This window comes from Marmota flaviventris, chromosome 12 (assembly GCF_047511675.1).
Source record: "Marmota flaviventris isolate mMarFla1 chromosome 12, mMarFla1.hap1, whole genome shotgun sequence".
NCBI classification, from domain to species: Eukaryota; Metazoa; Chordata; class Mammalia; order Rodentia; family Sciuridae; genus Marmota; species Marmota flaviventris.
Genome location: NC_092509.1, coordinates 16,569,796 through 16,586,334, shown reverse-complemented (window position 1 = coordinate 16,586,334; position 16,539 = coordinate 16,569,796). Strand labels below are relative to the sequence as shown.

The following is a 16,539-nucleotide window of genomic DNA, read 5'->3' as shown; positions in this document are numbered from 1 at the left end:
TTTTAAACAATTTTAGACATTTACTATGTTAAAACAAGAGGGAAAATACCTAGAAATTTACTTCTTTAAAATTTAAATTCTTTCCTAAACAGTATTAATATTCAGAAATACCTTAAGGTGATCTGATAATAAACCAGTCCAAAATGAAGTAAGTCCAAAGCCAATCCCAGATCTAACAGTATCTTTTAGTCTTAAATATAATCTAAGAAATAATTTCTTCAGTAAACTGAGTACCCCCATCCAACTTGTAGCTTAGTGTTTCAAACAAACAAACCTTGTTCAGTTCTGCTATTTAAAAATTATATAATAAATTCCTGGTACACTCTATGAACAGAGAGAAGAGTAACAAATGGTGATGCTCACTATTCTTATCTTCTCATCCATGGTTTTGGATATTTTACTGAAAATAACCATTAATCAGAATATCCACGTTCTGATAGGTTGCCAAATTTTCAGGGTCTGTTGAATTTGGAAAAATAGAATGAAAATGTGAAACTAAAGGTTTAATCACATTGTCCATAAGATTACCATAGTAAAAAAAAAAAAAAAATAAGGAAGCAGGCTAATTTCCTGCTGCAGCCTCCTGGCTGTAAGAGAACAGGGCTGCAACACACAGGCGCTCCTCAACTGCGGCTCCTCACACAGCCAGGACCACGGCAGTATAGCAAGACGACTGTGAGAGGTTCTCCTGCGTTAGGGTCCACACTTTATAAACACCACTCTTAGTTTCTACTATAATTAAGAGTGATGGACCTAATCCTCAACCTTCTTTTATAGACATAATCACCAAATGAGTTAGAGAGAAGCCCACGGCACACCCACGGCCACTTCCAGTGGGGACCCTCACTCCACATGTGGTCCCTCATTCCACGTGTGGTCTCTGCCATCATTTTTCTTTTCATAAATCATTATTTACACTGTTTCCAAAGTGGTGCAGCTTTTTCATTTCCTCAAATGTCAATATTCCCCCAATAAATGGGCTTCTACGTTGCACTCAGGAAACAGTGACTTCTTAAGCAACTAGGTCCAAATGTACTGTTTGACCGTATCTGAGTGCCAGTCACTATTCCTTCAAAAGGATGGAGAATCACTAATGTTCCAAAATTTATGTATTCTAGTCCACATCCAGAGCCACAGTAGTAAATCCTGCAGGAATGTAAGCTTTGGTTTGCTTTCCATTAAGAAATTGGAGGTCTTCACTCTAGCTACTTGCTGCACATGTTTATACTTTGCAAACTCACTTTGGAGGAGTAATTCAGTTGGACTATAATCATAAAATTTTTATTTTTACGTAAAATTCTGATTGTATATGGCAGAAAAAAACTACCCTGCAAAGTCTGATCCAGTGGCACCATGCAGGCACAACATATGTATGTGGTGCTTGGCAATGAACACTCACTGGTGCATCTGTTTCAGATAGCTCACAGGTACCTTTCATTTTAGCTACTTCAATTTTTGTTTCAAAATCTTCTAAAATAAATTGTTTTAGTAGAGATAAAATACCTGGTTATATTTTTAATTAACAGAACTCTTCCTACATTTAGAACAAAGTATTTCAGAATATTTTCATCATAACTGTTTGGAAACATATTAAAGGATTTTGGAAACTGCCCTCGTCCATCATTTGAATTTTTTACACTAATTCATCTTTATGTGATGGTCAAGATGGTAGTTACTAGGATAACTAAGGGAAGGAAGGGCTCAGCTCTAACCTCTCCATGTCCCCTCCTGCTTCTTCCCACCCTACCCTTCCCCCAGTCACCTAGGAAAGAAAATGAAAATGGATCTGTTTTGATGGGGTACTTAATACTAAGCTTAGTGTTTCATAACAATATAGAAATGAAAGTATAATTTGCTTGAAGAGTAGAGCCATTTAGATATAGATATAGATATATATATATATATATATATATATATATATATATATATATAATGGCACATAACTAATTCTGTTATCTGATACAAAAGAAATTATGGGTGGGGGAAGGCAGTGCTATTCACTCTTTAAATCATGGCAATAACTGTTCAGAATAATCATGCAAAGCTGACTTCAAAAGTTATTAGATTCTGAATCCAGGTCCAAGGTATAAATGCTAGGGGCACATTTATTGCAAGCCAAGTTGCCTGCAGTTGGCCTTTTGATAAACGTAAACCATTTACGTAGTGCTTTTCACTAACTCTTGCTCACATGTGCCAACAGTCTAAGTTTGCATTTTCAATGGATTCCACTAGATGTCACCAGCTACTCTAGACAGCCTGCTTTAATGGCATATGTGAAATGCTACTTCAGAACAAGAAAGCTTTCAAAAAGCAAACCTACTAGCACAAAATTGAAAGCTAGAAGCAGTGTAAAGATAGTACAATTTTAACAAGTCTAGCAAGAGTTAACTAAGCAAGCCTAAAGTAAGATAGAAATGTATTACAAAAAAAAAAAAAAGGCAGAATCAAAATAAAACAACATAGCACAAAATTTAGTTCACCTTGTGTGAGGTTGCTGTCCTGGAGAAAGGCTGCATACTGTAGGCCTTTCAAAATAAAAACAAAATAATCTTGGTCTCTCTACTACAATTTTGCTCAATATCAGGTAATATACAGGGATAAAGAGATTTCACACATAGTCAAACTGTTTATTATTTGCTTATGGTTTATACTGTTTTTCAGATGACATTGACTGATACTCTACCGACGTGTAATTACTAGATAAAAGACAGCAGCATGCACACTGAGGAGTCAACAGAAGAAACTTCCCACATTAACATGAGAGCCACAAATGGACAGAGAAAATCACTCTCCAGGAATTCATGTGCCCTGAAACCTATGATATTAAAAAATTATTTAACAAATAAATTCAGTGTTGTCACACATTTGCACAATACCATGAATGTGTGTCTCATCTGAAACCAGTTCACACTGGATGTTTTGGAAACTGGAGTGATGACAGTGAGTGGTGTACCAAGCACCTCAGCACCCTGTGATATGCCACCCTCAGAACCTAGCAGGGAAATGGCCACCATCCAGCAGCACCTACTGCTCTCAAAGTCTCAGTCATCCATACAACATTTGGTTAAGACTCTGGAGCCAGACTGGTTACATCCAGGCCCTGCCACTCACGGCTGTGTAATCTTGGGCAGAATGCTTAGCTTCTCTGTGTATCATATAGTCCCTAGTTTGTAGGGTTTTCATACAGATCAAATGAGATCCTGTGTATATATTTGTAGAAGAGTGCCTGGCACGACAGGAGGCTCAGGAACTGTGACCAGTGCTACAGCCTATTTAGTGCACAAAACAGGAACTGACCAGCCACAACATGAACCATGCTCATGACCACATGTGGGTGGGTGCATTCCTTTCCCCAGCACTTTAACATGCACCATCACATCTGATTTTCACAACATTTCTCTAAGTTAAGTAGAACAAGAAATATTATTAACTCCAGTTTAGAGATAAAACTGAAGCCTGGAAAGACAGTTTTTCCCTCACATAGCAAGAGGGGATGTGGAGAAGGGCTCAGTGAGTCTCTGAGCTCCCATCCAGCACTTCAGCAGCCCTGAGGCCGCTCACCCCTCCAGGTGGCTTCCTAGGTCCACCTGATGAGTAGATGAACATTTCAGTACCAAGACATATGTATGATCTCATATTTAAGTGTAGATATGATGTAAAATTTATTCTATGCAATTCTCTACATTAGTTAAATTCTATTAGCCAATGAAGTACTCATTTGGAGAGCAGAATTGAATGGTTAAATATTTCTAGTAGTTTAAATATGATTTATCTTTAAAATAAAAATCTTATGACATTCCTTAGTGAAATAGAATTCAGACAAAAGAAGAAAAAAAAAGAGAGAAAGAACTCACACACATGCACACAATCCATACAAGTAGAAAAGAGGACACAGGATAGCATGACCCCAAAATGTTCTTCCTGAGTAAAATGGAAATTCTTTACCAAAGCAAGAATAATTTCTGAGTATATTATAGTTTAATTTCACATAGACCTTTAGTATATAATTTGTTTCTAATTAATTAATAATCACCAGTGCTTTACTTAATAATTAGTAAATAATTATATTTTTATAACTGATAATGGGAATGGACACTTGGAAAGAATGTATAGCATAGAATATAATAAAAAGAGAATAATATATATTTCACATTTTAAAAAGTAGTATCCAAAGGCATCACATTTTATACTTAAGGTATTTAAAACACATGACTGAGCCAGGTGTGATGACTCACACCTGTGATCCCAGCTACTCAGGAGGCTAAGGCAGGAAAATGGAAAGTTCAAGGCCAGCCTCGGCAACTTAGCCAGATTCTGTCTCAGAAATAAAAAATAAAAAGGCACAGAAATAAAAATAAAAATGTAGCTAAGTGGTAAAGTGCTTGCCTATCATATGTGAGGCCCTGAGTTCAATGCCCAGTACCTCAAAAAAAAAAAAACACCCATAAGTTGATGACAAAGATCACTGAAACAAGAAAAAAGCAAAAATCTAAACAGCTTTTTAAAAATTCTTACTTGCCCACTTACGAAATTCTCACCTCACATTTATTATTAAGGAGGGTCTGGAGAGTGAAGCCCGGTTTGATGGTAGGTCTGCCTTGATACTTTTCAAGAACAAATCAAGGAGCTATTTCTTGTCAAGGCTTCATAAATGCTATTTCTGAAGAATAAGGCCATAAATTCCAATCATATCTCTTATCTAAAAGATGGGAGCCTCTCTAAATTTCAAGAGAAATATACACCAAGACTTGTTTTAGATTGATGGTTTGAGTTGGCAGGAGCAGATGACAGGAAGTGAGCCTGTACCTGCTCCTCTGCCAGGAGTCAGGAACAAGAGAGCATATGCTGTTCATTTCTTTTTAAACCAAATATGTATTTTCACTAATTACACTTTATTAAAAGTATCAAAAAAACTTCAGTAAATGAGAAAAGACAAAAAATACAAAATGGCACCTCTTCATTTCAAAACCCGCCCCTGAGACCTGCCCAACAGAGAGGCGTGATGCTGCTCTGGGCAGCACTAACATCTCACACTCGCCAAGAAGAGTGGACGGACACAGGTCCAAGCCTGGGAGCATGCTGCGATCATGGCAGCAAGGTGGACAAGGAGAAGGACTTTACTAAAACAAAAGCGTGGTTCCTCAATGAACATAACTGACATGAACTATGAAGGAAATGAGGCCCAGAGTGGTAGGTAGGTACACAGAGGGAGAAGTCATTTTATATAACAGATTTTTAAAACAACACTTTTAATTCATCCTTAACACTGGTGACCAAATTATTTAATGTCAGATTAAAATCACCTGCCAAATAATTGGGTAACTTCATGCTAGGGACCTTGAGCAAAGTTGGAAGTCACCAAATAATGTTAACTGCCTTAGTTTCACAATGCATATTTGATATGCTTGACCTGCAAATGATCCACAGCTCAAGGTTAATTGCTTTCCTATATTAAATACTTTGGTAAGACTTTCCCGTGTTTGGTGAGCACCTTATAGGTTGAGATCAACTCAGAAGAGACTAATTTATATTTATTACAAAAAGCTAGTAAACACCAAACTTAACTCAGCCCAGAACATGGTAAAATTCCACCCAAGAAATATATTTCTAAAGCTGAAAGAATAAAGGGGATAAAATACGATGAAGAAATATAGCTCAAATGCAGTCATCCAGGTGTATTTCTTTAGAGCAAGCAGATAATGAAGCAATCTATGAGCCTATGAAGACATGGAGCATTTCTTTGAAAATAATAAAAGGAAAAAAGTCTCCATATAACAAAATGTTGAATGGTCAAACAACACAAAGTTCCTTTCATGCTCTGGACTAATGGCCTTTTACTAATATAATTTTGAAAGCTATGAAAGCCACCTTTAAATGAACTATCTGGACCCTCAGAGTGAATGTTAATGACACATCAAAAGTTTGAGATGACCATAAAAAATTTTACAGGAGTATTTCTCAGGTTCAGTTAATTTGGCATTTAAAAAACTAGGTGGTACACATACTTTTGCTCATTTAAGGTTAATGTTTAAGTAAACCATTTAAAGTTGAAAGAAGCCTCATTTTTAATACTTTTCACTCTATGATCTCATCTGGACATATATAAAATATTACCATGAGGATGCTTATTTCTTGCCTAATTTTGCCACAGTTTCTTCAAATGAATTCCTCTGACATAGGGAGCTACAGTGATTGAGATCAGAATCACAAAATGTTTAAACAATTGTTTCAGTCTGGTAGAAGGAATTTCAGTAACATGGGGCCATCTGCCTCTGACCTATAAGAACAGGCTTCCTCAAAGACAGATTATTTATAACTATAGCCCCACATATTATAATTAAGCTTTTATTTTATGCTTCCAGGACTTAAAAAATGAAAATAACAATGTTCAAGATATGCATGATTTTTGATTGCTTCAAGTTTGTAAAAATAAGCATTAAAAAAAGAAAAAGGTGGCAATGGGGGAATAAAAATGTGATACCAACAAACTCTTGAGTTTCAAGCTCCATCAACTATAGCCAGTGGTGGAGAGGAGACAATTCTCTACCTTCACCTTCTCAGCATGAAGGGAGGAGTAATGACAAGCAGCGCCATCTCTGCTGACATGCCTCTCAGGAAATGTCACTTGGGGGACCCACCAAGAGAAACAACCTTCTGCCCCACCTCTGATTTTTAGAGGAAATAGAAGAAAAAGAAGAGGGACATTATTACCTATTTTTAAAATGACAGAAATGCCAGAGTAAAGACTATTTAAAAAAAAAAGTGTTCAAAAACAAGTAACACCATACACCCTCCCTTCAAGGCCACAGATATCTACTTGACTACTTCTTTTCTTAATTCTGAATCAGAACGACAAGATGAACAATAACATGCATATTTCAACTTAGAAACTCACATTGTACAAGGAATCAAAGTGATTCATAGTCCACTCCAGGTGGCGAAATTACAAAGGAGGGGGGCCCATATTCAAATGCTGGCATGCAGAATAGTCCCTGGCCACAGAATATCTTTGTACAAATGACAAAAGGTGACCTTTCCACAAGATGTTCTTGTTGTATACTCATTTTTATTAGAATATTACATTCTAATATTTTGCTATAGCTCTGTCAAATATCCAAATGTAGTGCATCCATGATGTGAAAGGTGAGTCCTGGGGGTGCCGCTCACAGGTCCAGTCTGCACACGCAGGCCTCACAGTTGACACAGATACACAGAGCTGGCCAGTGCGAGATGCTCCTACTGTGCCCAGGTGATGCAGTTAATAAGTGTGTATCCTGCTAGTGTGTCATTAGGGCATGACAACTGCAGCCTGCAGACAGCCCCCAGGTGGGCATGTGGCACACTGGCCAAGATAATGGAACACACTTGTAATGAGTCTCAATGTTTCATAGTTACAGGTGCTTAAATGAAGATCAGGGGCTTTGGAAGGAAAGTCTCAAAGAAATATGTGTGCTTTTCCTATACTATAAATAGGTATTTTCTTGTTTTAAGCATTTTAAATTTTTATTTTGCTTTTAATTGATAACAACTAGACATTTACAGGGTATAATGTGATGTTTTGAAACATATATACATTGTAGAATAATCAAATCAGGTTAACTAACATATCCATTACTTCAAATATTTAGTTCTTTGTGGTGAAAGCATTTAAAGGTTTATCTTCTAGCTATTTCAAAATATATAATATAATATTATATAACTATAGTCACCTTGCTAATCTACTATACCTAATAATTTTTATTCACTCATCAAAAACCTGCTTTGCATATATTAATCTATCTATGCTTTAGGTAGATAATTTTGTTTAATCCTTAATCAAATGAAATAGAGATCAATATGCCTATATTATAGCTGAAGAATCAACAAGGTTTGGAAATTTCTTCAAGATCACATAATTAAGTACCTAAGACAGAATCGAGACACCTGTTTATTTTAATATGTATGACCTTATCTCTTCCTATGCGTATGTGTGTGTGTGGGTGTGTGTACACAAACACATTACATTATCCCTGAACTGTAAATATTTACCTATTTTGTGGTCTAAAGACAATTTTGATATCCTCAGTTGTACTTATATCATACTTGCATATTTAGTATAAAATGTTTGTAAGAACCAATTGGAATTAAACTCTACACTAGTAGTTTGATATACAAGTAAAATTTCATCTAGGAAAAAGAAAAAGAAAGGATGAGGTAAATATATGCAACAAGAACATGTAAAAATGAACAGAATATAGAACTGAATGCTATGAACATATAATAGGCTAATTATGTGCTTATTGATTTAAACTGAACAAAGAAACTTCAAGTTGAGGACCAAGAAAGTATATGGAACAGCACAAATCTTATGAAACAGTCAAGAAAAATAAACTCACATCTATGAAAAAAATCTACATAAACCCCCAAGCCAAGATCCTACAAATGAAGCTGGACTTATTGCTGTATGACTCTCAGGAATCAAAAGGTTGCATCCCTGGACCAGTAAGTTTCTGAGTACTTCAGGACAAGATATTCTCCATTATCTGGATATTTAGAGTAGGTGATGAGCTGCCAGTTATTGTTTTTGTTATCACTTGGCACCCAAAGTTTCTTGATTAGCAGCACAGCTATATTTTTCTGTAGGGAAATGCAACAGAGAATTTGCTCTGTTATAAATTTATTCTACTTTTCAAGAAACTTCCAGGGCACAAACCAAATGACACCAGTACAAGCAAAGGCTTTTGTCTTCTATGTTTTCTTTTTGAGAAAAACATGAGCTTTCTTTCCTGAGGCTTTGAAGCACTAATTAAGTTGATGAAACCCATGTTAAATCTGGAGCCTTTCCTAAGCCCATGACTTATCACAGTGGCTTCTGGAAGCAGCTTCCCAACTCTCAGACTCGGCAGATTAATGTGTCTGTTGGCTCATCTTCTCTGTAGAGCCAGGAAAGGAAAGGAATTCAAATTTTCTAGAGAATGTTTCCACAATGAACAGAATTTTAAGATTTTATGTAATTTTTGTGATTTTAGAGAATTCATGATAAAACAATCTATTCTCAAAAACTAACAAAATTCACATCTGTTATATTTGAAATCTATCATTTAAATGATAGTCCTTCATAAAAATTAATTAATTGATTAGAAATGTCTTTCAGTAGAACACAAAATATTGCACATGAAACCAATCTTCACATGAGAAAAATATATATCTCTGCACCTATCTGTGCCTCTCAGTATAAAGTTGCAGACTAAAAAGAAATAGTAATATGCCATTGCTTAAAAGGAGTCAAAATTAAAACTAGCTAAAAGTATAAAGAGAATTAATTTTCAGTCTTTCCTGCTTGACTTCTGTTCCCATGCACAAATCCTGCAGTAGTCAGTTAATGAAGTCAGTGGCCAGGCGACTCTAACCTTTGGAAACCTTTGTATTTTACAACAAAACTCCTACTAATGTGTGGCTACAGGGCCTGATGCCATCCAAACTGAAGGGAAAGTGCTTCCCTAAGAAGACAACTGGTCACGTTCACTCTGTCTAGACAGAATCAATATTATCCTGCATTAAAACATTTTTTTACTAATATTTACCAAAGAAAACACATAGGGGTGCCATTAACTGGGTGTACACTAAAAGGGCTGTTCTTCTCTTCAGATTAGGGTAATATAGACAGAAGAAGCAGGCTGTTTGTAAAAGTGCATTCTCCTAGAGAATAAGTATCTCTTCTATTAACATAGAGCCTTAATGTTGATAAAAGTGTTAAAATGAAAACTGCTGAATTTCTGAAAATGAATTTCTATAGATCATATCTAACTAATGTACAAAAACTAAAAGTCTGCAACTCTAAATTTATCAAATAAAATATACTTACAATCTCATCTCCTGGTAACCAATATCCTTCTTGTTCAATGCCAGCTTTTGAACCTTTGCAGCCCACTGTGAGAGTCTCCACAATAAGACCATCTTTCACAGCTAAGCTCAGCTGGCGGGTGGTCTCTTTTGGATGCATACCGTGAACTCGAGACATATACCTGAACACAGAGGAAAAGCAAATTGAGCAATCCCTTGGTACTCAAAACTAAAAATGAGTAAAAATAAGGAAATAAGGGTGATCTGTTTCTCTTCTCTTATGACTTGTATTTATTGGAGTCCGAAAGAAAGGAAGGAAGGAAGGAAGGAAGGAAGGAAGGAAGGAAGGAAGGAAGGAAGGAAGGAAGGAAGGAAGGAAGGAGGGAGGGAGGGAGGGAAGGAAAGAAGGAAGGAACGAAGGAAGGAAGGAAGGAAGGAAGGAAGGAAGGAAGGAGAAAAAGAGAGACCCAAATACGCAACACTGTCAATTATCATGGTATTTTAAACCTAAATTCCTTTCTGTTTGTTTAGAGGAATATTTCGTCAACAGTCCTAAACTAGCAACTATAAATCACTGACTAGACTTCAGGAAAATGGCCCATTTAGCTCTAGCCTCTGCAGCAACTACTACTGACCCCTACAATGTGTATTCTAAAGCTAGAATCACATAAGGCTAGAAGTATAAAAGCATTCTATAATACTTTTGCTCAAAACTCAGAAAATAACAATAGAGAAAATGAGGAATTACAAAAGTGGTTGTGGATATATGTGCTTCTCAGCTGGGCACTGTGGCACAAGCCTGTAATCCCAGCAGCTCAGGAGGCTGAAGCAGGAGGGTTGCGAGTTCAAAGCCAGCCTCAGCAAAAGCAAAGTGCTAAGCAACTCAATGAAACCTTGTCTCTAAAATAGGCCTGGGGATACAGCTCAGTGGTCAAGTGCCCGAGTTCAATCCCAGTACCAAAAAAAAAAAAGAAAAGAAAAAGCTTCTGAACCAAATAAATACATATTGGACTGAATCACTGAAGCACACAGGCATTCCCTGATTTACAGATTTATGGTAATTTTTAAAATAGAATTTCAAACATACCCTAGACCACATAAAATAGTAGAGTTTCCCTATATTCACCACCACTTAATTTTGCTAACATTTGACTTATTTGCTTTATACCAGAACAGTATTTATACCTAACTATATAGGGTTTTTTGGTTTGTTTTGATTTGATTTTTTGGTGTGGGAATGGCAATCAAATGCAGGGCCTTGTACATGCTAGGCAAGCACTCTACCACTGAGTAAATCCCCAACCCTATTTATTTAGTTTTGTTTTAAGTTTTTTATCTTGTTTCTTAAAGTTACAAAGTATTCTATATACACTTGAATTTTTGCCATTTTCTATTCCTCCACAAACAAACCTCACTGACTTTTTTTTACAATAAATGACTGGACTTCAAAGAACCCTTTGCATATTCAGATAAAAACACATATTATGAGACAAATCAGACTGGCCTTGGACTTTTCTAGGGAAGCATTCCAGGCTGGAAGACAGGGGAGTAATGCCTCCCAGGTCCTCAAGGAAATAAGATAGGACATGAGAGTTTATATCTAATTAGCCTGTCATTCAAGTATCAAAGCAATTATAATGCATTTTGAAAATGCATTGAAGTACCTTCTAAATTCAGAGGATGAATTTTAACAGCAGCAAACAAAAAAAAAAAAACCAAACCAGAAAATCCCAGCAAAAGAATTAACGAAGAGTATTTGATTTTTAGAACATGGGAGGTAACTCTTTTCTGTTTAGGAGACAGCTCACTTTTTAAAACTGCCTATATTTTCTGTTAATCCAGTTAAATGAAGAACTAAGAGTAAAAGAAACATAGGGATTGTGGTTAGAGAGCAGAAGAGAACACTGAACACTGAGCTTGATGGTGGAGGCTCTCAGGTGGTGACAGCACAGGAGACCACAGGGAAGGAGTCTGGGCTTACATGTATTTCACCTTTCCTGACCAATAGTCTTCAGATTTAAAAAATATTTTAGGAACAAAGTACACTATTAATTTATGTATTTATTTTGATTTATTTTTGTTTTTGGTAGTTGTAGATAGACAGCATGCCTTTATTATTTACTTTTATGCAGTGCTAAGGATCGAACCCAGTGCCTTATGCCTGAGAAGCAAGCGCTTTGCCACTGAGCTACAGCCCCAGCCCCTGAAGTACACTATTTCGATTAGTAAAAGTAACCCTTGGAACACAAATACTTCTACATTATCTGAAGAAACTCATACAAAATACATCATGTTGAGAAACAGGAAAGCAACAAAAGAACAATAAAACAGAAAGCACTGTTAAATGTGAGGGGAGCTCCAAACCACTTTTGCCTTTTCAAAAAAACCCAACGTGTCTAAAAGCCACAATTTAAAAGAATGAAGAATAACTCAGACTGAAAACAAATGAGCAAAGGCAGATAATAACAATGTGATCCAAATGAAGCAGGGATCCAGGCTGCAATGTGTGGGATCTGAAATCTAGGGCAAAAAAACTTCTTTTTTTTTTTTTTTTAATATTCTAACTTGTATATGACAGCAAAATACATTATAATTCATATTACACATAGAGAGCACAATTTTTCATATCCCTGGTCTTTGTGTCTTCATACATGTTCTTAGGGTAATGATGACCATCACATTCCACTGTCTTTCCTACCCTCATTTCCCATTTTTAATAAAGATAAACAGGGTGTAGATAGTTATAATGCAAAAACTGTAAGAAGTAAAGAAAATAACTGACAGAAATAGAGAATTATGAGACTTTAATTCACTTCTCTCAGTTCATTCTCACACACACGCACAGGCAAAAATTACACATGGGTACAGAACACCTAACTAAAACAGACCCAGTTAATTTATTCTAAAATAAAAAAAAAAACACCTTCAATAGGTACAAGGAACCGCATAAAAACTGACCACAAAGGTGACCTTACAGACTCCAAAAATGATACAGACCTATGTTATGGAGAAATGAAAACAGATGTTAAAACCAAAACTGGGGAATTCTCATAAACAACCATTGAGCCAAAAAAAGTTACCTAAAAATTGCAAAAGACTGAAAAAAATAACTAAAAGGCTAAAGTGGAGCTAGATAAAGAACAAAAAAATCACAGAACTAACAAACATAAAGCTGGGAATTCCTTCTTTGGGAAACGTAAAAGAGCATCACCAACTAATACCATCAGCAGCGAAGGTCCGCAGTGCAAACACCTACACCAAGAAATGGCTACAGGGACACAGGCCTAAGTGATGACTCTGTGCGATTCTATGCAAAAATAGAAGATGAAACTATGGTTTTCTAAGAAGATTTAAGTGACTAAAACTTAACCAACAGTCTTTAAAAAGGCCAATTTCCAGAGAAATAAACGAGAGATTGGCACAGAGCTTTCCTAGGAACACACCAGTGTTCACTCATGAGGTACTTCTGTCAAACTTCCAGGGATAACGCCAATGTGACTCCAACTCTCCCAGTGCACGACAACGAAGGAAAGCAAGGACTCCAGCATAGGGTGGTAACAAACCCAGTGTCCCACAGGAATACTGATGTAAAAATTCCCAGATCAAATATTCGAATATACAGTCTAATGTCAAATATATTAATAAATGTTAATACATTCAAATTCAAAAGAATATACCATAGCCAAGTGTGAAATTCTAGGAATTCAGGGATGATTTAATAGTAAGAAATCTAATGATATAATTCTCCTCATTAATAGATCAAAAATGAAAAATCATAAAAATTCATACATATGAAAAAGTGATTTAATAAAATTCAACACCCAGTCTCTAAAAAACACAGGAGTAAATCTTTCCTTATATTATCAGGAATATTTCAAAAATATCTACTGCTATCACCTCAACACTTTGCAATAGTAATAACCAACATAACTGAAATAGATAAATCATATATTTAGAAAACCTTACAAATCAGTTCATATGCTATTTTTATTTTTTTTTAAGATTATTTTCACAGTATGGTCAATTTTTTTTTTTAGAGAGAGAGAGAGAGAATTTCAATATTTATTTTTCAGTTTTTGGCGGACACAACATATTTATTTGTATGTGGTGCTGAGGATTGAACCCGGTCCGCACGCATGCCAGGCGAGCGCGCTACCACTTGAGCCACATCCCCAGCCCCATATGCTATTTTTAAATACATTCTTTTTGGGTACAAATTAAGATAGTAAAATTAAAAGTATTTATATATCAAGACTAGTGAAGAGATTTATTTATTTGTTTTGGTGCTATGGGTTGACCCAGTCCTCATGTATGCTAAGCACTGAGTTTTACCCAGTCTCAAGGTAAAAGATTTTTTTAAAAGACTAACAGACTTTGCCAGGCTCAGTGGCACATGCCTATAATCCCAGTGGCTGTGGAGGCTGAGGCAGGAGGATTGTAAGTTCAAAGCCAGTGTCACCAAAAGTGAGATGCTAAGCAACTCAGTGAGACCCTGTCTCTAAATAAAATAGAAAATAGGGCCGGGGATGTGGCTCAGTTGTCAAGTGACTCCTGAGGTGAATCCCTGGAACCAAAACAAACAAAAAAACTACTGGATTTTAATTACTTAAAACAGCAATAAAAAAAATGAAATTATTAGTAGTAAATAGAAGACGTGACAAAATCTATATGAATGAAATTCTGAAATATCACTGATAAAAAGAAAAGGAACGGCTGGGGTTGTGGCACAGAGGTAGAGTGCTCTCCTACCATGCATGAGGCACTGGGTTCGATCCTCAGCACCACATAAAAATAAAGATATTGTGTCAACCTATAACTAAGAAATGAATATTTTAAAAAAGGAGAAAAGAAAAGGAATAAGTGGGAATTTTATTATGATAAAGGTGGCAGAAAGTTTACAATGCGTGGTATTGGGACAACAGGCTACCCAACTTGGGGGATGAAAGATGGAGCCCTACCTCAGTCTGCACCCATACATACATTCTGGATAGATCAGATTTAAATATCAAAAACAAAACCAAATATTAGAAGGAAAACAGTGGAGACTGTTATAACAAGAGTAAAAAATTCACACAAAATCAGCCATTAGGGAAAAAAAACAATAACCAAAGTTAAAATGCAAATAACAAGCTAAGAAATATATTTATAATAATATCATAAAAGACCTGTCTTAAGTCCTATACATTCCTGATATATAAAGAACTTACACGGATGCATTATCCCTATCTGAAATGCTTGGTGCCAAAGTATGCTAAATTTGAGATTTTTTTTTCAGATTTGAAAATATCTGCATACACATGAAATATCACAAAAATGGGACCAAAGTACAAACAAGAAATTCCTTTATGTTTCATGTTCACCTGAAGTTTGAGACCATATTTATAGCACACCTGTGTTTGGACTGCAACTAATCACATGAGGTCAGGTAAGGAATTTTTACACTTGGCCATCATGTTGGCATTGAAGAAAGACTCCAATTTATCTTTGATACAGGAATTTTGGGTCTGGCAGCAGCCATCAGGTAAGCCAAGATGAGCACATTCAAGTATACCCAGGAGCTATGAAGGAAGCAGCAGTTGGATACGATACACTTTCTTCTGAGGGTCCACTGCCAGCAGTATTGCCAGCTTGCTGTGCTCCACAAGGCTCCCCACCCGACTTGCTGGATAAAGTGCGCAGACTGGGATACAGGGCTAAGCAAGGTTATGTCATATACAGGATCGTGTGCACTGTGGTGGCCGCAAACGCCCACTTCCTAAGGGTGCCAACTATAGCAAGCCTGTCCATCATGGCGTTAACTAGGTAAAGTTTGCTCGAAGTCTTCAGTCTGTTGCTGAGGATCGAGCTGGACACTACTGTGGGGCTCTGAGAGTCCTGAATTCTTATTGGGTTGGTGAAGATTCCACATAGAAATTCTTCGAGGTTATCCTCATTGATCCATTCCATAAAGCTATTAGAACAAATCCTGACACCCAGTGAATCACCAAACCAGTCGACAAGCACAGGGAGAAGCACAGCCTAACATCTGCAGGCCGTAAGAGTCGTGGTCTTGGAAAGGGCCACAAGTTCCACTACACTATTGGTGGTTCTCGCCGTGCAGCTTGGAGAAGATGCAATGCTCTCCAGCTACACCGTTACCGCTAATATAAGTATGATGTTTGTAAAGTTCATATCTAATGAACAATTTAGGACATTCATGTCTGCTTAAAGGTGTTATTTGTCTGTTAAAAGTAGTATGCAGATTATTTCATAAATGCTTTTTGAAACTATGGAAGTTAAAGTGCAATAATGTTTGAAGACAATATCATGGTGTATCTTGTTTCTTATCTTATTAGGGAGTTATATGTCAGTGTTTAACATATGCTCTGTGGTATAACAGTTGTCAAAGAAACTCTTTAAAAGAGGAAAAAAGGAATTTTACTTTATATAACATTTTTCAATTGGTGGTATATGTTGAGCAACTCTGTTAAATGCTCATTAGTTATGTTTGCAAATTCTATTGAACTTTTCTTGTCTTATTGAGTCATGTAGGATACACACCATAGGTAGTAAGTAAGTAGTAGTGTCTGAAGATGGCTATTGGTGAATATAATCTATTAGCATAAGTTGCTAAATGTAAGCACTAATATGTTGTTTGCTGTGGGTTTGGGGTACATATTTTATTGAGGACACTCCTCTCTGTTCCCAGTTTGCTAAGTTAGAAAGAATGCTATTGTC

The 16,539-nt window shown here is 36.3% G+C and overlaps 1 protein-coding gene and 1 pseudogene across 11 annotated transcripts in view; one reads left to right on the top strand and one right to left on the bottom strand.

The window, feature by feature from the left end:
- The window catches only part of Zmynd11 (zinc finger MYND-type containing 11), an 89,681-nt gene that overhangs the window by 31,575 nt on the left and 41,567 nt on the right, over positions 1-16,539 (bottom strand). For 10 of the 11 annotated variants that reach the window (XM_027947971.2, XM_027947973.3, XM_071619861.1 and 7 more), the window contains one exon: positions 9,845-10,004. The exons of the other annotated variant lie outside the window; for it this stretch is intronic. In XM_027947971.2, the coding sequence (XP_027803772.2) occupies positions 9,845-10,004 (160 nt within the window). The remainder of the gene's footprint in view (positions 1-9,844; positions 10,005-16,539) is intronic. 11 annotated transcript variants of the gene reach the window in all.
- Positions 15,354-15,966, top strand: LOC114102507 (large ribosomal subunit protein eL15-like; annotated as a pseudogene).